Source organism: Vulpes vulpes, chromosome 13 (genome assembly GCF_048418805.1).
Source record: "Vulpes vulpes isolate BD-2025 chromosome 13, VulVul3, whole genome shotgun sequence".
NCBI lineage: Eukaryota > Metazoa > Chordata > Mammalia > Carnivora > Canidae > Vulpes > Vulpes vulpes.
In genome coordinates this window covers 7431427-7456885 of record NC_132792.1, presented here as the reverse complement: position 1 = coordinate 7456885, position 25459 = coordinate 7431427, and the positions used below count along the sequence as shown (strand labels likewise).

Below are 25459 nucleotides of genomic sequence, written 5' to 3'. Positions count from 1 at the left end.
GAGGAGTGTAAGGAAGGTTCTGGGATAAAATGGAAACGGCTCTGACTTTGGGAGTCAAGTGGATCTTTTTATACTCTATTCCTTACTGGAATTCCTCCCTGAACTCATCAGAGCCTCAATTTCCTCAGCCGTGAATTGCAGAAAATGATGATATCTATTTGGTGGTGGTGATGATGGGATGAGTAAAATGCAGATGGTGTGCAAAATTCTACAACAGAGCTTGGCACACCGCCAGTGCTTAACAAAACCGGTTATTACTGGTTGATTTTCAGTGTCCTTATGAATGGAGGATAATCAGCAACAGTATAGTAAAAATTGGAGTCTGCATATGTGTCAGTATATTTTACTTATTTAGATTATTATTTCACGGCAGCAAATATAAAGAAAAAGTGTCATCAATGTTCAGTTGAATGCTTTTTTACTTTAATCATATGCTACTTAATCCCTTAAATTTTTTATTTTATGTCTTTGCTACATGCTATAATTTGATTAAACACCCTGCTTCTCTAAGGCAAGAAAGGTACCATACTCTTCTGTCTCTCAAACCCAGTGCAGCACATAGCACATACTCGACTAAGTAAACAGATGTGCATATGGCTAAATGCATGGAGTGAAAAACATGTTTGATGCCTTCTGGTCAAATCCCCCTCATCCACTACCCCCCAAACACATTATGCTATTACAGTAAAGGCGGGGGCGAGTCAATTCCAATAAAAGTATAATTGCCACATGAATTCTTTCCAAGAACACTTCTATCCTGAAGCATAGCTTTTTCAAAACTGGAAGTTAGATCGTGGAGTCCTATAAATGCCCCAGAGTAAGATAAATGTGTAGATTTTGGGAGAGATTTCTGATGATAACAGGTGGGTGAAATTTGGGGAAAATAGGATTTGGGGGAAATGGCCAGAGCACTTTACTATGCAGGTAAAAAAGCATATGGCAGACATGCCAACATTCCCAATCCCCTCCCTGATGAAATGAAAATGCCAAAGCATCCTACATATTCAGAAGCCTAAGATCCAGCTGAATCTGGGCTCTTTCCCAATATAGAACTGACCAAAAATGACTTCCTAGGAGATGAAAAAGCTGGTACCAAGCCCATGTATGTTTTGATGTATTATATTCTGCAAAGAATGTTTCCAGATTTCCGTGCTAAACCAGATTACTCTTGGTTTTCACACAATACTAACAAAGTGGATTTCTTGGTCCGTCCCATCTAAAGGGAGAGGAAGCAGCTAAAAGCAGGCTTATTGATAGCAATGAGGAAACATTAGTCGGCCAGCGGAGGATACAGAGGAATTAAATCCCAGATAGAAGATACAGTAAAACATAGGTCGCCTGAGCCTGGGCGGGACTATTTAACAGAGACAAACATTCCCACAAGCAATAAAAGCCTAAAGGGCATTTGTAGCTTCAATCCCAAGACATCAATAAGTGGTTGCATTGGTCAGTCATATGCTCAGTGAACTGTTTTAAAAGGCAGCAAGGGACATGGTCTATTTTAGTAATGACTGGACAAGCCATTGAATATCTCTGAGCCTTGACTTTCTTATCTGTGAAGCAAGGATAACTCATCCTCACAGATAAAGAATATAAAGGGGGCAAGAAACAGGAAGATTGTTAAATATTACTCTTATTAGAGGAAGTGTTTATTTTTTTAAGATTTTTAAATTTAATTATTCATGAGAAACACAAAGAGAGAGGCAGAGACACAGGCAGAGGGAGAAACAGGTTCCCTGCAGGGAGCCTGACGCAGAACTCGATTCCAGGACCCAGGGATCATGACCTGAGCCAAAGGCAGATGCTCAACCACTGAGCCACCCAGGCGTCCCAGGAAGTGTTTATCTATTTAACAAAAACCTTCTGTTATGTGCTGGGCATCTGTGGTGGCCCTGGGGATACACAAGAAATGCTGGTGTCAGAGAAAACAATGCCTAAGGTAATCCACATTGCAAATACTGCAGGTACTACTGGGCCTGGCTCTGCAGGGCACCCTTGTCACATGGCAGGTGTTTCCTGCAGAGGGTGGGGCATTAAGAAAACACTTCTCAGAGCAGGGGTGAGGAAGAGTCTATCCTGCAACAGTGAGTTCGGCTGTCAAATGAATTTAACCATGCAGAGGACACAATCACCTGTTATCACTGCATCAATTGCTTGGAGCCCCTGATGCACTTATGTGGGGGGGGGGGTGTGTGAACCCAGTTGTAGTTGATTAGACAGCAAGTGAACACCTAAGTGAAGCTGAGTCAGTGATATTCTTTCCCTTAGGAGACACAAAGACCTGATTTGCTCCATGTCCAACACCCTGAAGGTCATAGCCTTTGGGTTCAGACCACCACTTCATGCTTTGAGATACAAAGAAACCCAGCCTTGGAAAAGACAAAGTTGATGTACTCCCCAGGTCCCCTCCCGCATCTGGTCTCCAACATCACAAGGCCAGGTTTTCCCTCCTGCCCTTGGGTTCCACGTGGGACACGGTTGAAGGATTTCCATGTAGCCTAAGTAGCCTAAGACAAGTATGTATCCAGATGGATTAGGGAGGCTACATCAAGGGACCAATCCGATGACAAACAGTGAGGTTGTGTCTGGGAAGGGACACTGAAGCAGGCGGCATGTGAAGGCCCCAGCTGTCACGACAGGCCCTGCACATGGTTCATCCCAGGCCGTGCTTGCTCTCCAGACTACCACTGAAACCCAAGGGTCAGGGGACAGAAACCGAAACAAGCAGTTAGGAGAACAGAACGCTTCTGGGTACTCTAACTCTCAATAGCACCTGGTGCGTGCAAACACCTGTAAAGTCTGCTGGAAGCCCGAGCCCCAAGGAGCTAAGCGTGGCCGGTCCAGTGGGCATCTGCCACACCTCCACTCCCAAAGCTGCTGTATGCACCCACTGCAACGGCTTGCTTCCTGCCTCTTCATCACGTGCCCTTTGTTCTGCACCCCACACAGCTCCTGACACACTAAAGGTGCTTACTAGTGAGTGTGGGAAAAGCTCCTCCCCCTGCATCTAAAGCGGGTCTCCCTAACCTGGGGTCCTCCAACCAGTGGTCCATGTTTAGAATTCAGGGCCTGCCTACTGGGATGAGGGTAAAACGAATCTTTGTGTTTACTGATGTCTAATTGCTGTTTAGGGTACCCTTCCGTTTAAGTGCAGGCGACACACCCCACTATCACCAGTTGAAATCACGGTGGACATCTCCAGATATTCGGATGCTTATCACTACCCTGAAGTTACGGTGAGATCTGCCTCGATGTTATCCAACTTTTAAAAAAGAGGCACAAGCTATTACGTCACACAGTTGCAACATTTGGATAATTACGTGTCACTCTAAGTAGGGTTTTTTGTAATCATAGGTATTTTATTTTACACATATGAAACTTCCTGCCTCACTGCCTGCCACTCACAGCACTCAGGGTCACCCGCCCCGTCTATACTACAGGCTCCTCACAAAGGCGCACATCATCCCTCCTCCGCACCGGAGTCCACACTGGCCCCGCGGCTAGGAAGGTCTTCCTACCCTTCTGTGTTGTGCTCACCCCCCCTTGCCTTTCCAAATCTATGTCTGAAACTACAGCAGATCCACTCGCCGCACCATAATGCACACTCCCAAGTGTTACAGCGAATTCCACGCTCTAAGAAACTCTTCCGTGTTAAGCGAAGAAAATCCAGTATAAATAACAGCATGGGAGTTATTTAAAACGGAGGGCAGGCTTGAGTGGGGGGCTGCATTTGGTGACTTCCTTCCAAAGAACAAGTGGGGGAAAGCGGAAAAAGTAACAGGGCGGTGGAGAACCCCGGCAATCCCTGTCCCAGCCAGGTGATCAAGGTCAACCGCATCCGTGGCAACTCCCGATGACCCATCTTGCTTAGGGCATGGCACGTCCCCTCCGTGATCTTTCTTCCAAAAACCCATCATGCCAGTTGAGCCATGAGGTAAGGATGGTTGAAACCTCAATTGGGGGACATCCTACAAAAGGCCAGACTAGTGCTTCCCAAAACTTGTCATCAAAAGCAAGAAAAGTTGGAGACATCGTTATAGGCCAGAGGAAGTTGAGACATGAGGACCACGCGTAATGTGGCATCTTGGATGGGACCCCAGGACAAACTAGTGACATTCTCATAAAGTAGGGAGCTTAGTTAGTAGTCATGGACCGATGTTCACCTCTTCTTGTGACCAAGCACACCATAGCGACGTGAGATAGTCCTAATAGGAGAAACTCTTGGCAGTTGTTCTCTACATTTTGAACTAATCCTAGGAGGCCCAAATGGAAATCCTAGGAGGTCGTACTAAAACATGCCACGTTACATCTTATTTTCAGTACAGTAGAAACCCTCACCGTAGTGGTTGCCACTGGGTGTGAGAAAGGGAGTGGTTTTATCACATGCTTTCCTGTAATAAAAATAAAATGTAAAAAAAAAAAAAAATGTTTCCTTCTAAATACAGGTTGAAACGCTTTAACCCTTTGTCACTCTGCTGCCCGGCCTAGTGGTGCCCAGGCCTATTTTCACACGCCTTGGTGTGAAATACTCACTGGTGTTCTTTGCATAAAGAAAAGAAGGTGAATTATCTTAATAGCTGTGACATTGATTCTATGTTGAAGCGGTGATATTTTGGATATGTTGGGTGAAGGGAGATTATTAAAATGAATGTCATTTCTATCTTTTAAAATACTGCTGTTAGGGCAGCCCCGGGGGCTCAGCGGTTTAGTGCCACCTTCAGCCCAGGGTGTGATCCTGGAGTCCTGGGATCGAGTCCGTGTCGGGCTCCCTGCATGGAGCCTGCTTCTCTCTCTACCTGTGTCTCTGCCTCTCTCTCTCTCTCTCTCTCTCTCTGTCTGTCATGAATAAATAAATACATAAAATCTTTTTAAAAATTAATTAATTAATTAATTAATTAAATACTGCTGTTAGAAGACTCACATCGGTGGCTCATATCATATTCCTAGGGGACAGGGGTGCTCTAAGGCAGGTGTCAGGAGGCCCCAGGTAAGGAAGGACCCCTCCCTCAACTGTGGGGGCAGCATGCACGGCCCCTCGGAGGAAAAAGACACAAGCCACTGCAAAGTTACAAATTTATTGGTCTGGAAATAAATACAAATATCTGATTAAGAAACTTCTCTGGAAAGACTTGTACACAACAGTTTTCCTGTCTCGATTCAGCCACTCCTGCCCTGACCCCTGACCCTTCGGCACGGGTCAGGGGAGGCGTCCAGGTGGTAGGAGCAGACAACTGAGTCACTGCCCCTTCAGCTACCTGGAAGCCTTGACTACGTCCTCCTCCCAACTCGAGGGTCCCGGAAAGCACCAGGCCCCAGCGGCTGATTCACAATGATTCATCCCCTCAGATCAAACTTCCTATAAGAAGATCCATGGTTAGCCAAAATGAAAATCAAAAGCCAGTAGTACAGGAACTTGACAGCGACGCCGACGTTGCCCAGAAATGTCAGTGGTGCCGCCCCACTCAGCAAAAGGTTAGAGGGGCAGGGAAGAGGGGAAGGCAGGCAGGAGAGGGAAGGAAATCCCGTGGGATATTCCAGAATCCTTTCATCTTCTCAGCCAACGCTCCCCGTGGGAGTCCCCCACGCCCCCCTGCAAGAGCGAACAGTTCTACCCAGAGATGCAGCGACGTTACCGGGTCAGAAACGTTCGGCCGTCAAGTTCAGATTCGACCCCGCTTGTCAAAGATCGGAAGCTGGATTTAACTCAATCACACAAGATTCCTGGGAACCAAATTTCAGGATGGACTGAAATCACGACTGCACTGGATCCCATCACAACCACAGAAATCCCTTACATCGAATAGCCCAGATACCCCGCCACCCCCACCCACCCCCGGTCCCCCACCCCCACCCCCCACCCCCACTGCAAGGAGACTCATCACAGCCAGGTACAGCTGCTTGGAATGTTTCCCTCCGTTGCAAAGCCAGCAAGCAGGGACCTCAGTGGTCTTCCCCATGAACAGAATCATCGCTCACGTCTTTGGGGTAGAAAGTCGGGGCCGTGGAGGAGGAGACAGCCTGCAGAGCCCAAGGCTCGAAGGCCATGATAACCAACATTGGCTGAGGCCGCATCTCTGGAAAGCCTGGAGAATCTGCTGCCCGCTTTCACTGTCCATTGAAAGGACGCCAGAAAAAAATAGGCTCGTGTTGTTTCGGCATTAAAAAGTGGCTATATACGCGAACTTGAAAAATCTATGTCTTCGGGTCAACTCAACTACGCAGATTTGGTTTCCCAGGCAGTCCAGCCTCCACATAAATTCCACCTGCACCCCGCTCTCTGTGCCGCGGAGCTAAAGGAGCTGCCCCCAAACCCGCGGGTCTCCCCCTCCCCAAATCAGAACAGATTCTGTTTCCAGAAACTGGGTCACTTCTTTAGTTGGAGAGGAAAACAGGAAGTAGAGAGGCTGGGCTCCCGACACAACGCCCTCTAGGACCAGGATGCCGGGGTCAGCCTAGGCCTGGGCTTAGGAAGTGTTTAGGGCGGCGGGTCTTGTTTTTGGCAGTTTGGTGTCTCTGAGGGAGGGTAAGAGGGTGGCCCAGTGGGCCACGTGTCAACGAGCACAGGACACCGAGATGCTTCTTTTCCTTTGGTCCGCCCACCCTGCCCTGCTGGGAAAGGTGCCCCTGACAAACCCAGTCTAAGTGTCCCCCCCAGAGCTCTCTTACACCATAAGCTTTGGGTTAATACAAGTTATGTGTGGTGTGGCAGGCGGGGGCGGGAAGGGCCGGAGGAAGGGCAGCTGCGTGAGCCCAGAGTCCAGGGGCGGCCAAGGTGCAGGCCGTCTAGCAGGACACCTCCATGGACTTGGGCCCGGCATTGTTGCCGGTGGCTCCAGAGTTGGGGGTGATGTCCAGGCGAGCACCCTCACTGGTGTGGGAGCGGCTGCGGGCGCCCTCGCTGGTGTGGGAGCGGCTGCGGGCACCCTCCAGGGACGTGACGCTGGAGCCAGAGGCCGTGCGGGAGCGCATCAGGCGGGTCATGCTGGCTGAGGGCACTGTGGGGAGAGAGAGAGAGAGAGAGAGGGAGAGAAGAGGCACCGGTTAGAGACAGAGAGCACCAGATGCACCTGCATGCCAGCAACGGTGCCTCCTGCCTGACCCGTCCATCCCTGCGGCCATCCCGCCACCGGGCTTCCGGTCCTCTCTGTATCTGCTCCCAGAGGATGAGAACAAGGCCCCGATAAGGGGTAAGGCCTTGCAATCACACAGTGGCTTGAAACCAGAGGTTGGTCTGAAGCCCACATCTGCAACTTCCTTAACTGTTGTGTGACTCTGGAAGCATCCCTCTCGGAGCCCCCATCCCAGTCAAGAAGGTGGGAATCCCGATCCCCTAGTATTGGCACCCATGTGTGCACCCGAGTGGCATAACCCCCTGCTGTCTACAGGCTCTCGAGGGCATCAGCTGGGCTAATCTCTCCCTGCCACAAGTGGGGGAAACTGAGGCCACATAGCAAGTCTGTGGCCCAGGTCACTTGTCATCTCCTCCAGAGAAGCCTGCGAGTTCTCAGGAACTATGAATGGCACTGCCCATCCTTCAGGACTTAAAATGCCCTTGTACATAGCAGACGGCTGAGAAAGTGAAATAAAGACAAAGCAATCCCTGTCCCCCCCCCCCCCCGCCCCCGCGCGCTGCCCTGGGCTGAATCCTGTCCTCCCCACCCTCAAATTCAGAGCCACCAGCCCCAAGTCATATCCACCAGAATCTAAGAATGGACATAGGGTGCTTGCCAATATATTTTGTTAAGATGAGGTCATCCTGGATTAGGACGGGCTCTAATGCAATGGCTGGTGGCTCATAAGAGGACACACACACACACACACAGGGAAGAAGGCCACGTGAACACAGAGCAGAGATGGGCGTAATGTGGCTGCAAGCCAAGGGACACCACAGATTGCCAGCTCCCACCAGTAGCCGAGATGAGGTAAGGAAAGATCTTCCGAGAGCCTCTGAGGGGAGCGTGACCTTGTATACATCTTGACTTTGGACTTCTAGCTTCTAGAACCGCAGTGCAGTCAAAGAAACGAACCATGGTTTCTGGTTTCCTTCTTAAGCCAACCAGTTTGTGGAGACTGGTGACGGCTGCTCCAGGAAACTAGCCCACCACCCAAACAGGCATCACCGCCAAGGCCCCCCTGAACAATCCACATCACAATCTGAGCCAGCCCATAGAAACGCAAATGTGCAGGGGTCACACCTTCCGCTTGGGGGGCACGGGGGCGGGGCGGGCTGGCTGTGACACATATCCACAAACACAACAAAACAAGCCCTGGCTGTACTGAATTCCCTTCTCGGAGAGCTGGTGTCTAAACGAGCTCTCTCAGAGAATCGGCCTCCCTCCCACATCTGTCGCTCACCTATTTCTTCTGAGCCCCTGTTGCTCAACCTCAGATCTGAGAGTTTAACCGACCTCTCGGGGCTCTGGTGACCACAGAATGGTGTCACGGAGGCAAAGAGCTAGTCCTGCCCTCCCCAGCTTGAACAGACGCTCGATAGAGGACTATTTGCTTTCTCTGTGGTTCATGCCTCTGGGACTAAGGCTCTTCCTGCTGTCTTCCCCTATAACCTGCCGGATGCTTCAGCTTTCTGGAAATAGAAGCGTGTGTGTGTGTGTGTGTGTGTGTGTGTGTGTGTGTGTGTCGGAGGGAACAAGGCCTGCCTTTCACTTCCTTACTCCCCAGAATACACTTTCAAGGCAGAAATCCAAACCCAGGGCAGGTCCAAGAAAAACGAGTCATGACGTGTGCCCCGCAAGGTTAATGAAGTCTGTCCATCCCATCGGTGTTCTCCGGCCACTGCCTCTGGCTGAACACTTTCCCATCGGGAAGGCAGCTCAAAAGGCAGCAGACCCACAGACAGATGTTTTCTGCTGGAATCGGGCACCCAGGGCCACCGACTCTGCCCGAAGCACATAAATCAGGCTCCCTGGCTCTCCTGGCCTCTCTAGAAACTGACCATGGCTGAGGCCAATCTTAACACTGCGGTCAGTTTACCAAATATACCATTACTATTTTAAATGGGTGGGAAAATTGTTTCAGTCTCAGGAAAAAAAGAAAAAAACACAACAAAAACAGAAGAGATTAGACATTCAGACTTCCTAGTTAAGATGGGCACATAAATTATAATTCTAAGCAGTAGGCAGAAAGAGCCAGAAGAACCACGTCATGGCTCACACATCAACCGGTACCATCTGTGGCTGCCACCCAAGAGTGCTTACACTTGGCATTCTCTGTCCTGCTCATGGGACTGCATTTCTGAAAAGGGGCCGTAGGTGTCTAACAAATAAACTATAAGCATCACATTGGATGCATTAAGTTCTTGAATTATGCTTCTATTTATCCCTCAATTCCCAAACCCAGTGATTTGGCAAAGACGCATGGTCTTGAACATAAGTGACTTTTTATCACCCGCTTACGCAGAGCTTTACAGTTTTCAAAGAATTTTGCAGAGATCTCCACTGTGCTCCTGGCTTACGCTTGCCCCCATTCACATCCATGAGCACTCTCCTGCTCTCTCTCAAAAAAAAATAAATAAAAAAAATAAAAGTATCGAATAGGATTATTGTGATGGTTAAACGAGAAAAAAAAATGAAGGATTTACTAATAATCTTCCATCATTACCATCACCGCCACTACCACCAGCATCATGGAAACTGGAAGTCTCTTAAGAAAGCACATAATCCTATATATGCAACTGATGCATCACTAAATTTTACCTCTGAAACTTATAATACACTCTATGTTAATTAAATTGAATTAGATAGTGAAAAAAAGAAAGCACACAATCAAAATGTAAAAGATTTTCATAGTTCCGCCATCGTCTTTTTGGGGCTTAAAGAATTAGTCTTCATCTAAGTCTGAAGAAAATTACCTGGTATGAAACACCTCCTGTTCATCAGTGCAGGGAGCTACTGTGGTACAAAGGAGATGCTAGAACCTTTGCACTGCCACCCATCCACCACCACACACCTACGTATTTCTTCCCTTGACCTTCCCACTTTGCAAAAAGCTGAGGCTGGCCAAGGTGATACAGGATAACTCACTCAAGCCCAGTTCAGGTCACTGCATTTTCAAGCCCTGCGCCTGCCCCTCGCCCCACTACCTGCTTGGAAAGGCCACACTTACTGTATCCCATGCCCTGCACGAAGTACTTGAAGGCCTCAGCAAGCTTGGCTGGCTGCAAGAGAAAAAGAGGACAGTACGGTCAGTCGTCGGAGGTCCAGTTCCTGAATGGCCACGTGGAGCTGTGCCCTTGGTCACCTTCACTAAAGAGCTTGGCTCAAGGGAGAAGGGCACCACATGTTGACAGGACAATGCACAAAAGTAAAGGAAAGGCTATGAGGTCACCATTGGGAGCAAAATTCACTTTGGCTCAAGAGAAAAAATTCAAATTCACTTCCTAGCTGGGTGAGTTTGTTCAAGTTACATAACCTCCCCTTGTGAAACACGGACAGAGAGCCACGCTAACTCCTGAGGGTTTCTGTAAAGAAGACTATACTGGTAGAGTGATGTGTCCAACTCCGCATCTAGAATGTAACGGCACCACCCATTGTGCTAAGGGCTTTGCAGCATTGTCTTATTTTCTCTTGACAACAACCTTATGAGGTGGGTGCTATATCTGCATACATTTCATTGCTGAACAGAGAGGTAAATAATCCATCCAAGGTCATACAGCTAATTCATGAGGGGTCCTACAGATTAATCCAGGGCTTTCTAAATTCTATGCTTTTAAGACAATTCACTCTCAGCCTCAAGAGCAGGCTGGCTGACTGGATGGATGGAAGGAAGAAAGGATGGTGGATAGAGAAAAAGGAAATAAGATGGATGGATAGAAGTAAGGAGGATGGACGGGTGGATGAAAATAAAGGGTGGACGGAGGGAAAGAAAAATTAGAAGAAGCATGGATGGATGGATGGATGGATGGTGGGTGGATGAATGCATGGATGGATGGATGGTGGGTGGATGAAAGCATGGATGGATGATGCATGGATGCATAGATGCATGTATGCATGGATGGATGGATGGATGGATGGTTGGATGGATGGATGGATGGTTGGATGGATGGATGGATGGATGGATGGATGGATGGTTGGATGGATGGATGGATGGATGGATGGTTGGATGGATTGATGGATGGTTGGATGGTTGGATGGATGGATGGATGGATGGATGGACATATGTATAGTTGGATAAGCCAATTAACCAAACCAATGGGGCTACTTTAAGTGAAATGAGTTGGGAATGCTGGGAACACACCCAGTTCTATCAATTACTCCTCCCAAATTCAAATCAATCTGCCCTGGCAGGTGAATGCTCTCAGGTAAAGGCCATATCCACAGTCTAATTAGCTGCCACTCTCAAAAGCAATGCCCTGGCTCTATTCTCCTCATACTCTTTCTGTCCCAGTGAGAAGTCATCAGCAGATGCAGTGTTCCTGCCCTTCCCCACCAACTCCTGCCACTATTCTACAAAGAGCCACATGACATAGAGGCTGTCGTCAAGTTGCCCTCTGGGGTTCGTGTGACAATCATAAGAAAGAGTTGCCGGTTGGGGGTGCAGGGAGCCAGGGGCACCCTTGCCAGCATGACAGCAGAAACCATCTTTCAGCCTCTCTTCCCCTTATGACACTGCAATAAACACTTGCTCTTCTCATCTCTAAGGACTGTTGCCCTTGCCAATGGAATGAGGGGTGGGAACGCCCTCTGTAAACATACACCCTACCCGTAAGGGCCAAAAAGGGGAGACTGATTCCTTGGACTGGGCTCCTGGAAGCCTGGGCTAGTCCAGCTGCCGCCACGCATCAACAACGCATTTTAATTATGGTCAGGGCTGCATCTGTTCTCATTCCAAATACAGAAAAGGGAAAAGGGAAAGGGGGGGGAGGGTGAGGGGGGCTCTGGAGTCCTACTGTCTCAGGAGGAGTCTCAGGAGTGAGATGGATGGATAAAGGCTCCACCAGTAACGTGCAGGTATTAGCTCACGCTTATGTCTAAGCAGAGCTCTACGGGGAGCCCATCTGTTCCCCCCAGAGGCTGGGACATCTCATCCTTCCCCGGCTTCTCCCACCTGTCAAACGGGCGTTAACACAACAGCAGATAAAACACTGAAAGGATTTTGTCCCTTTCCAGTGGGAGCAGAGGGAGACCCCGCAGAGAGCCTAGTACCACCAAAGGCCACTTGTGCCTACGCCTCTGTACCGAGCTCTGGAGGGGGAGGCTGCAGTGAGCAAAGATCCAGAGCAATGAGTCAAGGTCCAGGATCCACCTGATGCAGAAATCTGCTCCTCGGGAGGGTCTCTTCTTCAGATCCCTCCAGTGAAATACTCTGCGACCCCACACAGAAGACCCCCGTGTCATCTACCCCACTGGGGTTCCTAGGTGATCAAGTCCTGACCTGCAAGCACCTTTCATAAACGGTGAGGTGTCTGCAGTGTCATCAGATGTCACAGTGAGGTAGGGGAGGAGCAGACAGGGGGGGAATAGGTGGTAACAGGACACAGAGGCACCTGCCCTCCAGCTGGGGAGTGGTGACAGGTGGGACTCACCTGGGAGATCTGCGGGAGGCCACCACAATCTGCCATCTGGGGGAGAGGGAAGCTGGTTAGTGCCAAACACAGCAGCAGAGGCGTCCCTCCACCTGGCACTGCCCTGCCGCTGCCCTGCCCCTGTTCTGTCCCCTTTGGGGGGAAGTGGGCACCTACGGGTGGGGAATCACCCATCTCCACCTAGCAAGGCTGCTCTTGTCACCACCCATCTTGGCACCGATGTGTGCCTTCTTGACAAACCAGATGCTCGGTGCTCTGCTAGACCCTAAAAGAAATTTCCCTCAGTTCCTCAGGAACCAGGGGGTGTGACTGTCCCCCGCTGCAGAAGAGGGACCTGAGACTTAGAAGGACCTGCAGGCCTCCGGCCAGGGTCCATCTGACCAGAAAGCCTTCACTGCATGAGGCCCTGTACACACACATTTTCTTTAAACACCCCCTCAGACAGAAACTGCCCCACCCGAGACTTCAGGCCTCATGGTCTCTTCGCTGGCCACCCTGGTATAAATGCTGTAGCTCCCAAAGTTCCTACTGAATCACCCACCCTAAGGCCACTGCTTCTTCGTCAGGGCGGCTGTAGGCACATGGGACTAGGACCCAGACCCAGGGCTCGGGAGACCCCAGGCGGCAGGCTGGGACGGGCTGAGGATGGCTTGGAGAGACATGGGACTGGCAGGCGGGAGTGACAGCAGCTGAGGCCGGGCCATCCCACGGCCCAGAGTCTCGCCTCAGGGCCACGCTCACGGGGCCGTCCTGGGTCTGGGATCCTGGTGACACGAAGCCAGAATTCCACTCCAGGGGCCAACCCGAATCAGGCTGAAATGGGTAAGATCCCATCCACCATCAAAGCCACTTGCTCCTAGGTCATCACCTACCCTCTGCACATGTAATGGGTTCAGATGAGATCTGTACTGGATGAGTGGGGACCCTAAATCCGGTGACTTGGATTCTAAGTCCAATGACTTAAAACTAGAGGGTAATTTTGGCTCAGGGACACCAGGATGGATGAAGGTTGGGTGGCATGGAGGCAGAGACAGGAGGGATAAGGCCACAAACCAGGGAACTCGGGACTGGCCACTACCAGAAGTGGGAAGAGCAAGGAAGGAGGCTCCCTGGAGCCTTCAGAGGGAGCGTGGCCCTGGCCACACCTTGACTTGGGACTGACAGCCTCCAGATGGTGAAGAAAACAGACTCCTGTGCCTTTTGGCCACCCAGCTTGGGGTGCTTGTTAGGGAGAAGAGGGGACTGACCCCCTTCCCGAATGCTCCTTCCTCCCCTCCCTAGCAGCAGTAACTGTGGCCTGTCCACCTTCCCCCTGGGACGGCAGCCCCGATGCCGCCGGAGCCCAGACACAGATGTGTTAGGACGATTGAGACAAAGGAGCCCCCGGGTTGGCCAATCAGCAGCCCCCTCAGGCCCAAAGCCCAGCATCTTCCAGTCTCGCAATTTCCTTGTAAGGAAATCTTGAAAGAAAATGTCGGTCAAAGAGCCAGTTCTGGGGACCAGCCACCCCTCCTGGGTAAGTGTCAGATGCCTCCTGGGGCCTTTCATTTATTCATGAGAGACGCAGAGAGAGAGGCAGAGACGGAGGCAGAGGGAGAAGCAGGCTCCATGCAGGGAGCCCGATGTGGGACTCGATCCCAGGACCCCGGGATCACGCCCTGAGCCAAAGGCAGATACTCAGCCCTGAGTCACCCAGGCGTCCTCCCCGATGCCTTTCAAATGTGTTCCTCTTTCACAGCGACCCATAGCCCCTCAGCTCCTCATGCCCCCTCATTTCATACGGGCCCTTCCTGGGTCCCCTGCCCTCCCGGGAGAATAGCCAGAAAGATTCTTCACGTCCATTGTATCTTTGGGGCAATGCAGCCCCAAACGCCAGGGTGGCCGGATTGCATGGTCAGCGAGGGCGCGGACCCTCACCCTGGCCTCGGGGACAGCGAGCATCTCAAGTGTCCAGACGAGCCTTCTAGACATGGTCCTGCCTTCCCATGGCACAGCCCCCTCGGGGGAACACCCCAGCCCCCGCCTCCACTCTCCACCCACCCCTGGGAGAGCCCTGCTTGCACCATCACTGGTCCATTCCTCATCAGATCATCACAGCCAGTAGCCCCCCAAGGTCTTGGGGTCCCAGAGAAGGTTCCCTCCATCTTTGTGGCTGAGGGTGACCCACGGTGGTCCGACACACAGACGTTTGTGTCTTTAATGCAAACATTAAAGAATTCTTTCTTGGGCCCCTGGTGTCTCAGCGGTTGAGCATCTGCCTTTGGCTCCGGTCATGATCCTGGGGTCCTGGGATCGAGTCCTGCCTCGGGCTCCCCAAAGGGAGCCTGCTTCTCCCTCTGCCTGTGTCCCTGCCTCTCTCGCTGTGTCTCTCGTAAATAGATAAATAAACATCTTTAAAAATAAAAATAAAAATAATTTTAAAAAGAAAAGAATTCTTTCTCTGGTCTCTAAGCAGGCACTAGACTACTCCTTTCTGCAGCAAACCAGGGGTCTCTGAGAAAGAACAAATGCAAACTGGGATCATTTCGCCTGTACCTTGAGGAGAGTGGTCTTGGTTGGGTCCAATTTCGAGTTGCACTCCACCTGGACAAGGAAAGGGGAAAAAAAGCTGTTAATTTTCTCTCTGGGGCCAAAGTCCTCATCTTTTCCCCCTTCCCGGTGACGCGGCCACCATCAGCCTGGAGGAAAGAACAGGGGCTTCAAGGTTAAGCAACGTTGCCATAAATTGCAGCCCTGCCATCGCTAGCCGGGCGACCTCGGACGAGGTACTTCCTGTCTTTGAGCCTCGTTTTTTTTTTTTTTAATCAATAAGACGGGAATAATATCTTTCTCAAAGGGTTGTTAGGGAGATGAGCTCCAATCTAGCGGATGCCCCAGAAAGCTGCTAAATGAATGGCCTTCCGTAGCCAGCTGCTGCCAGCGATTGTGCAAGCTCAGCATCTCTAGTCCAGACAACTGTTCTTCATACAAAATGATGTTTGCTAAGCCAGGTTTCTCTCTTCAAATCGTCTGGGCAAAATAACCCATACGTGACCCGTGATGTTCAAAGTGCCTATAGGAGAACTATCACCTCCCTTGATGTGAATAAGAGATCTCTACTGATGCATCCTAGGATTACATCCAGTGGGTTAGATCACAGGAAACTCACGGCCCCTTAAGACATTTCAGGTCTTTATTCTATGAACATTTGCAAATCCCACTCTGTAGCCCACCGCACAAGGCATGTCACCTCTCTAGGACTCTGCTCAATCACCCCTACGTCTCCCTGTCTCCAGCTACAGGGATGATGGAAGGGTAGAGTCTGAGCTTTTCCTCCCCAACATCACAGGTGGGAATTAAGGGGTGAAATGCCCCACAGAGCCTTGTCTGAGCCTCACTGCCCAGATGCCTCTCTGCCCCACCAGACATTCGGGCACCAACTGGGTCTGAAAACTCTACCCAATTCCCAAAGGAGAGGACAGTCTCTTGGACCAGCAAGCCAGGGGACAAATCCATCTAAACCAACCAATGGGAAGTGGTCTGTGGGGCCGGTGAGAAAAGGCAGGGAAAGAGGCTCGTGTCTGGGGTCCCCCCAACCCCCGCCCCAAGGCCAACCAGATATGGGCTGTTGACTTAGGCACAGAAACAAGTGGACGATTTCTACCTACCACAGCGTCCACAGCAGGAGAACTGTCCCCAACCACCAACAAAGCAGGACACCTGGAGGCAGGGAGAGAAGGGAGAGTTAACACAAAGTTCATCTAAAGATTCACATGCTCCCAGGCCTGCTAGGCTGGGACCAGAGTTCTAAAAAAATTTGAAAAAGTGAAAATACTTTATTTTGATTTCCCCAGTACCCTTTGCTGTTTTTCTTTTCCTTCTCCTTCCATCCTCTGCTTTGTTCTTAGGATACACCCCGGGGGAAGGTGGGGGGTGGAAGTCATTTACACCTTAGTATTAATTTCAGCCGGAGAATTTCTGTGCCCTGATGTTTTTAGTTTCAAGCATCCTCTCCTTCAAGGCAGGATAAGTAGGACGTTGCCAGCCATCAGGCTCAGAGACCGAGAGGACAGGCCCGGCAAAGGAAATGGCATGTGCCAAGTTCAGGTGTCAAATAATACGGGTTCGCTTGAGGGACTACAGAAGACAGGCGTTACTGATGGAACCCAGCTAGTGGTCCCCATGACGGTCTTTGCCCCCCTAGGGCACTTGAGGGTGGGACTTGTGTCTTAGTCATCTCCAGGCTCTGTGAAAGCAAAGCCTAACCCCGTATGCAACACAGAGTAGGTGCTTAATCAATTCTATCCGAAGCGCACGCAGCATTCTGAGATCCACGGCTCCCACCCAGGTCTCGGGGACACCCCAGGAACCCCACCACCTGCATAAGGAGGTGACTGAGACCGGGTAGTGCCTGACTCCCGGGAAGAATGCACCCGGGGCTCGCCGACACCGATGCCCTGGCACAGAGGGGCCCTCCCGCCGAGCACGGAAAGAAGGCCCTGCCAGTGGCTGAGCAAGGCTACGCAGTCGAGACGGGGAGAAAAGCCACTCACTGCAGGGTGACTGTGTGGGCTCCGGGCATCGGCCGCTCGATCTCCAGGTCCCGTCGGCTGCAGACAAGGAAGGCATGGTTACACCCCGGGAGGTCCTGCCCTTGGCCGTGCTGGCAAAACCACTCATGTCCCAACCCGCCTGGCTCTCAGGACATCACAGCCTCTGGGGGTCCATATAAATGGTTTCAGGGGTAGCGGGACTCATGCATTTCCCCTGTATGGCCCACCTCCTTGTCCCTAACATTTATTTTTAATAGGAGTACAAGCCACGTCCTCCACCACAGAGGGCTCCTATCCCCCCGCCCCCCATGGAGCACTGGCCTCCACTGTTGGCCTGTGTCTCTCTAGCCCCCAACTCTGAGTCCTCTACACAATCTCCTTGAGATCTCAGGCCCGACCCCTCTCCCTCGTGGGAGGCTTTGGACTCCTCGTTCCAAAGCCTCCCACGGTTTCCCACGGTTTCCCACGGTGCTGTGTCATGCCCCACGTGGGCCCGGCCAGCCCCACGGCTCGCCCCTGCAGACGTCAATCCAGCCCCTCGTCTCCCGGCAGCTCCCACCGCCAGACGTATGGCCTGGAGCCAGATGGACTGGATTCAGATCACGCGCCCCTCCGACTTCCCAGCTGTGTGACTTTGGGCAGAACACTGAACCCCTCTGTGCCTGTGCTTCCTCAGCGGGAAACGATGATGGTAACAGCGTCCAGGATTTTTAAGAGGAATCACTGAATTCCTAGGGGCATCGTGAAGCCAAGGTGGTGGGTGGGGCTTGGGGACTGTCCTGGCCTCTGTGCGTGTGTCCACCCATCGCCTTAGCCGACAGCCTGACAGCTCCAGCTCTCGGGGAGTCCCGAGAACGAAACGCCCTGCTGGGCCCCAGGCCTTCTGTTACCCACTGGGGATGTGACCTCTCCCTCCCGGCGGGAGGCTGGGTGGACGGTTAAGAGGACATGGACACTAGATCTTGTTACAGATGGGAATGCCCTTCGTGAAGCTATCAAGGGCGAGGCCAGACACCCCATGAGGCTCTTTCCCGTCCCTCTCATGGGAGCGTGGCTGGGCAGACTGCCTCCACTGGGGTTTACAGCCCCCCGGCTGACACCATGTCCCCGCCCTGTCCCCTCCCTTAGCTGAGGTCCAGGCTAGCAGCTAGCTATCAGCAAGAGGGCCACCCCACCCCTGCCCTCGCCAAAGACTGGCAGGATGGGCTCCTTATCCTCAGCAGGACTCCCCTCCCAGCAGCCCCCCTGGACTCCTCCCGTCCGCCTCCAGGACTCCGCGGATGCTCTCTTCGCTCTCCCCCCACCTGGCCTCTCCTGGGGCTCAGCCTGAGCAAAGCGCTGACTCCAAACCCCGTGAGGGCTTCACCGTGTCCCCCTCGTGCTTGCCCCCTTCCCCGTGGTCTGGCGCGGTAGCTGAGCTCCTTGCAAAGTGCCCGAAACACCAAGGCACCTTGTCCCTGTCCCAGTAATCTATCTGCTGCAAGTCAGGGGCTGCATCTCCTCCTAAGTTGAGGAGCCCCCTCCGCCTTAGCCCACACTCCAGACCAACACAAGGAACTCGGCGTGGCCGAGCTGCGGCCCAGTACCTGTTGTAGGCGTTGATGAACAGGTGCAGGTTGCCGGGGTTCATGTCATTCACGATGTGCTGGCGGTAAGTGTGGACCACCTCCACGTTGTTCTGCATTTCCTCCTGCATTGGGGGTGGGGGGAGAGAGACCCTTCACTGCGCCTGCCGCCGGGGCCACTCCCGAGTGTCTCCACTCTTCAGGTTACACAGGCACAGAGATAACCATGCGTAACCCACTTGACTGCCGGGGTGGGGAGGGGAGCTGAGGAAACCCCAAAAAATGCAGCCTGATTTTGCACATGGGCTGATAGCAGGAAAGGATGCAAACCTGCAAAGGGCAAAGCAGCCCCTTCCGGGCTCCCAACTGGGGGAGTCGTTATCTGAAGTCAGTCCTCCTGAATCTAGAGCTTGGCTCGGGCACTGCCCTTTCTTTCCTGCAAGCATCTTAATGTCCCTGAGCCTTAGTCCTCCCAAAAATAAAGCAGGAGGTGGCTCTTACCTCTTTCGTCAGGTTGTGGGATTTAACAGGGGCTGTGCACACAAAAGCCCTTTGTACATACACAGTAAAAACTGATAAGCAACTGCTACCAATTAATATTTTTAAGGGGGAAGCCGAGAAGTTTTTCATGCTGGAAACACAAAACGAAGTCATGCAACTCCCGGGAAGTTTCTGGAAAGAAGGGACATCTCAATTCCCAGGGGAGGTTCTGGGCCCCGGGGGGAGGGGGGCAGCCAGAGCCCTGCAGGAGCCTCCAGCCTCCCTCTCCCTGGTTCCTTTCTGAATGTGATTTGGGACAAACAAACAAGTGACGAGCTTGCTCTGTTTCTCATTTGTAAGAGAGCGGATGTGTAGGTTCCACAAAATGGCCTGATGTGATCAGTGGCGACCAGAGCAGGACAGAGAGGGAGCAAAGGGGGCCCTGCGTCCGGCCCGAGCGATTGTCTAAATAGTCCCTGATCACCGAAGCAACAAAGAAGCCAACATGCTGTTAAATAGAAAATCGGGGGGAGAAAAAAACCATGTGAGGAATTCATGGTGCTGGGGTTTCAGATCAAAACAAAAACGAAAATGAAAACACACACAAACTATAGCGATTTAGGGACTCCAAGAGATACCTCAAGTAATGTGGGGTACAAGCAGGCCAGACTCTCACCCTATATACTTGATACCCCCTCCTGCAAGGAAATACAGAAACTGGCTTTAATTTTTTCCATATTCCTCGAGGTTCGATTATACACTCGGGATGGAGAAAACGTATCACAAACCAGACGGTGCACAGGTCGGGGGGACGCAGGCTCCTGTGGGCTGCAGGGTGGCCGCAAAGGCTACGTCCCCATATCAAACCCCCGGACACCGCGAATGCTAACTTATTCAGAAAAGAGGACTTTGTAGATGTCATCCTGAGATGAGATCATTCTAGATTGTCCCAGTAGGTCCTAAATCTAATGGCAGGTGAAAGGCTGAAGGAGATTTTTTTTTTTTTTAAGATTTTGTTTATTTAGAGAGAATGTGAGGGAGGGGAGGAGCAGAGGGAGAGGGAGAGGCAGGCTCCACGCTGAGCTCGGAAGCCCATGCAAGGCTCCATCTCACAACCCTGAGATCAGGACCTGAGCCGAAATCAAGAGTCAGATGCTCAACGGACTGAGCCACCCGGGCGCCCCCAGAGGGAGGTTTGAAGCCCACACGGAGGGGTCATCAAGATAGAGTCAGAGCCTGGAGTGCTCAGACACAAGCCAAGGGATTCTGAAGCTCCCAGAAGCTGGAAAGGCAAAGAGGGATCCTCCACCTGCACTGGGCCACTGGAGAGAGTGTGGCCCGGCCGACACTGCCAGGGTGTGCTGGCCTCCGCACCCTGACAGATGAGTTCCTGTTGTTTTAAGCCGCCCGGTGTGGGGTGCTTGTTAGAACAGCCCCAGGAAAATAACACGAGGACCAAACACAGTGGGCACACCTGGCCAAGCCCAACGCACAACATCTGGTCACATCTCGGAGGGTCACGCTCTTGCTTGGTGACAGACAGTGGTGAGCGGGCCACACAGAACACAGAGCAAACACCTCGAGCTGGGCCGGTGTCTGGGCCTGTGCCAGGAGCCCCTGCACACGCTCCCCTGGGGCTGTCGGCCAGTTGGGGGCCCTGCTGGCCGGCCAGGGGACGGCTGGGGGGACTTCAGAATAACCCGTCGGAGAGCACAGACCACAGCAGAAGCACAGATGGCCAGTGTCCTGCTCTGGTTATGGGAACACGCTCTGGAGCCGGACACATCGGTTCCAATCCCAGCCTCACCTCGCCCTGACTGTGCAACCTCACAGCAATCAATCGACCTCTCTGGTCTCATCCATACACTGGGAATAATAAACACTTTTTACATGGCTCAAACCGCTCTTGGAGGGATTCATATTTTCATATTTATAAAATCCTTAGGACCGAGCAGAGCATATAGCAAACTCCGTGGATGTGTTTCCTGTAGGTCTGATCGGTAACAGCCGCAACTGGAAATAACCCAAATGTCCATCAACGAGTGAATGGAAAAACAAACTGTACGTAGCACATCATCCACACTGCACAACACCAGCCAGCGCTAAAAAGGAGTGAACTACTGAAAAACCCTACAACAGAGGTGGATCTCAACTGTGATGAGTGAAAGAAGCCAGGTTACTATTTTTTTTTTTTTAAGCAGGGTCCATACCACATGATGCCATTAATATAAAAATCTAGGAAAGACAAACTAATCTCTAGTGACGGGGAGCAGATCTGAGGTTGTCCAAGGAGCAGGGAGGGGAAGGGTTAGCACGGGGCACAGTGGGCTCCTGGGGGCAATGGATGTGGTCATTATCTCAATTTCAGTGTGGTTTTATGGGCGGATGCATGCGTCAACGTTTGTTAAATGTTGTATTTCCAGGACGTGCAGGGTCTCGTACCGCAACAAGGCTGGTTTAAGAAGGCTGACAGTAAAAGGAGAGCGAGCTGCGACCTGATGGTAAAGCAGTCACGTCGCGCTGGGGACGGGGTGGGCACCTGCAGGCGGCCCCGCTGCCTCGGGTCCCATTCGTGTCCGTGCCCTATGCGGTCGCTCAGCGTGAATGACAGAGGTGCCAGGCCGCGCTACTCACCTTCCCAAAGAGGTGGGACACCACCATGTCTGGAAGGGCTTGGGTCCACCCGGAGATCTGGGGACGGCGAGAAGAGGTGTGATTAGAACAGGTGTTTGCGGTAGAGACGCGAGGTCAGCCAAGCCTCCCGGCCCGCGGGACACAGGCTGGCTCCCCGGCACTCAGGTCTGCGGGCAGCCTCCTCGTGGGAACTTGCTTGCCTGCTCCAGTTGCCTGTGGGACCTGGGGCTCCCGCCTCCCCCCACCCCAGAAGGTGGGGCCTGAGCCTCCAACAACTGCTTATTCTCAGACCCCACGCACAGAAGATGCACAGCTAACACGTGCTGAACAGAGACCCGACCTGCTCCCAGCCTTTCCTGTGCCCTAGCACACTAGGTCCTCACAAGGGGGGCCCCCATCCATGTCTTCTAAACACACGCTGAGCTCGGCCAGTCTATACCTCACCTGCTTGTTCTCTATCTCTATCTCTATCTCTATCTCTATCTCTATTTTTATCTCTATCTCTCCTCTCTCTGTCAAATAAGTAAAGGAATAAAATCTTTTTCTAATAAAAGAATTTGAGGAAGGAAATGGCAATATTTTTTCCTAATATTAAATACAAATGGGTGCTTTATCTATAAAATAAACTTTCTTTTTCCAAAGCAGGAAGGAGCAATCTCCTGGATAGCAAGGATCTGCTTGCCTTGAACTAGCCTTCCTATAGCATCCTCTAGATCTCCTCCCTCAAGCCAGTATCCTCTCTTTGCATAGACTGAGGTCACTAAAGACACTGCCAACCTTCTCCTCTAATACCTCTCCCCGACATAATGCTGGATATAACGTAGGAGCTCCATAAATGCTAGGTATACAGCAGGAGCTCCACAAATGCTAGGTACACAGCAGGAGCTCTATAAATGCTAGGCATCCATCGGGAGCTCCATACATGTGTGCTGACCAACTTCAGTGTCAGGCAAGGGCCGGCAGGACAGAGAAGCTCTGGACCCCTGCTGTGTGGTCCTGGGGGGTGCAGAGCCTCTGAAGCTCAGGCCTTTCATCTATAAGCAGCAGTGCCAGGAGCTTCCAAGTCACGAGGCCAAGGTGCGGATAAAGGAGGCAACCGCACATGTCACAGGATCTGACACCAGTGCCTGACACACAGTAGATTACTCTTGATATAGGGTTTTTTTTTTTTTCTCTTGGGGTTGGAAAGGAAGGATATGGTGCAGATACTAAAGCCACACGGACATTCCTCAGGCTCGTTTTTAGCCAATGGTCACTGTCCACGTCTGGCTCAGAATAGTTAACCGAGGAGCCAAACTGGCTGACTGGGATCTCACTTCCTTTCCTGGAAAATAAAATAAAAAACAGGGAGTGTTCTCCGCTCCTGAATATCACGCAGATGGGAGAGATGAACTCCTGCGTTCTAGTAGAACATTCAAGAAAATGCAGCATCAGAGAAGCCAAGACAGGGGTGGGAGGCAGCAGGGAGGGGCACGAGCCCTTCAAACCTCCGTCTGCGACCGCCACCCGACACTTGGCAAAAACATACTTCCAAAACGAAAGGCCGGGATCACCCCGGCTTGAAAGGTTTGGTCCTGTTTCAATTGGAACGGCCTCCCCGCTCCTTGGCAAATACGAGCGCCTTTATGAAAAAACACAATAATCATTTTTAAAAGGTCAACTAGGAACCCTAGGACACGAGCCAGGGCGGAGATTCCCGAGACAGCACGGGTCGCCCCCTCCTCCAGGCAGGCCTGTGCCCTGCGCCCTCTGTATTGCCAGACCCACACTGCTTGGGCCGAGGGGCCGTCCAACACCTGCTGGATGAGACTAGGGAGGGAGGCAGGAGGGGAGGCTCAAGGACCAGAGTCCACGGGATCTGTGTTCAGCCCCACTGCCTAGCTTTGTGGGACCCTGGACAGCTTCCCTCGCCACTCGCAGTCTCGGATTCCTTTTCTGGAACATGGCTCTAACAGTCCCTGGAGTCAGTGTGAGGATTAAGTGTGGTCAGAGGGTACAAATAACGCCTGGTAAATCCTCAGGACACATTAGCTAATCATTACTGTCATCAAACTGAGTGGCAGTGCTGGTCCGAAACACACCCTGCTTTTTCATCAATAATATGTGGGTTCCTGACATGAGAGGCCTTTGTCTTGTCCTTCTTTTTATTTCCAGTGTCTCAGGCAAAGCCCAGTACGTGTTAGATCCTCAGCAAACACGTCTTAACCCAAGCTACGCTTATCAAAGCTGGCTCGAGGACGCACATCCCCATGGGATGTCTGGTTTAGACCACAGTGTCCTACTGAAATCTTCTGAACGGCAAATAGCTGAGGTCATGTTTACTATTCTAAGCAAAGCAAAGGAAACCTGCTTTCTTTGCAGGGGTGGGGCATAGGAGTTAGCAGGGGTCTCAGCAAGCACACCTGTTCCACTTGCCTGACCCTGATCCTGGCCCTGAATCTGACTCTGGCCCTGAACCTGATCCTGGCCCTGACCCTGATTCTGATTCTGGCCCTGATTTTGGCCCTGACCATGGACCCTGACCCTGGTCCTGACTCTGACCCTGGATCCTGACCCTAATTCTGGCCCTGACCCTGGACCCTGATCTGGCCCTGACTCTGATCCTGGCCCTGATACAGCCGTGGTCCTAGCCCTGAACCTGATCCTGGAGCCTGGCCCTGACCCTGGCCCCTGACCCTGGCCCTGATCTTGACCTTGGACCTTGACCTGGACCCTGACCCTGGACCCTGATCCAGCCCTGGTCCAAGTCCTGACTCTGACCCTGGCTCTGATCCTGGCCCTGACCCTGGCCCTGATCTTGACATTGGACCCTGACCTGGACCCTGACCCTGGACCCTGATCTGACCTGGACTCTTGATCCTGACTCTGATCCTGGCCATGACCCTGTCCCTGACCCCCAGCCTCACCTTGGATGCAGCCCAATCCATCCAGCCTTCTGCACAAGGGTTCACGTTGATAAGGACGAGGCCCTCCACCATCTCAGGGTTGTTCAGCTGCAATTCGAGACATAAGGTGAGAGGCAATCCTGCAATCTCAGATACTATAGACTTCAAAGGCCAAACTGAAGGTTGAGCAAAGTGCCAGAGAAGGGCCCGCGTGGGCCACCAGAGCAGGCCGCTGCCCTCAAGAGCCTTCAACCCCCACCCCCCATGCAGAACTGAGGTTCCAGCTCAGCTGACACAGGACTGAGCCCCTGACAGAGTGGGGACAGGAAGCAGGAGACGCAGAACGTGCGTGCTTGGCAGACCTGCCTTAGGCAAGTCACTTCTCCTCCCTGCACCTCCTCTTCCCCACCTGCCAAGCAGGCACGTCAGACGGCCCGCTCCGAGTCAGGCAGGGCACGTGGATGCTCTTTAGCAACTCCTCCCGGAAGAGTCATCCGTGCGTCCATCTCAGATCTAGTGTGTACCTTCCTTTATCTGCTCAGAGCCTCAGTCAGGCCGTTTTTTATTCCTGCCAGCATTTCTAACTTCTGACAAAGTCCAGCAAATAACAGGCAGTCAGAATACACAACTGTGTGAATAAAACGAGCACCGCTGCGTTTTTAAGACAATTGCTTGGTGAGGACACGAACGATCCAGTAGCACTTGGGCCCATGTCATGGTGACGTATGTGTCTCAGATTCTAGTTTAGCATCAGTCAGGATCCAAAAGGCGTGGGGTTATCGTAAAGACGGCCCGCGACACGTGCAGGGACGTGAGGACCCG

At 52.0% G+C, this 25459-nt stretch overlaps 1 protein-coding gene across 2 annotated transcripts in view; it reads right to left on the bottom strand.

Annotated features, from left to right (window-relative positions):
- Window positions 1–5059: 5059 nt before the first annotated feature.
- NDRG1 (N-myc downstream regulated 1) overlaps window positions 5060–25459 on the bottom strand; it is a 57290-nt gene continuing 36890 nt past the window's right edge. For both annotated transcript variants that reach the window (XM_072733890.1, XM_072733889.1), the window contains exons 8-16: window positions 24659–24745; window positions 21753–21809; window positions 18660–18763; window positions 17074–17130; window positions 16189–16240; window positions 15077–15124; window positions 12542–12577; window positions 10123–10174; window positions 5060–6995 (exon numbers count right to left, since the gene is read on the bottom strand). In XM_072733890.1, the coding sequence (XP_072589991.1) occupies window positions 6784–6995; window positions 10123–10174; window positions 12542–12577; window positions 15077–15124; window positions 16189–16240; window positions 17074–17130; window positions 18660–18763; window positions 21753–21809; window positions 24659–24745 (705 nt within the window). In that variant the 3' untranslated portion in view covers window positions 5060–6783. The remainder of the gene's footprint in view (window positions 6996–10122; window positions 10175–12541; window positions 12578–15076; window positions 15125–16188; window positions 16241–17073; window positions 17131–18659; window positions 18764–21752; window positions 21810–24658; window positions 24746–25459) is intronic.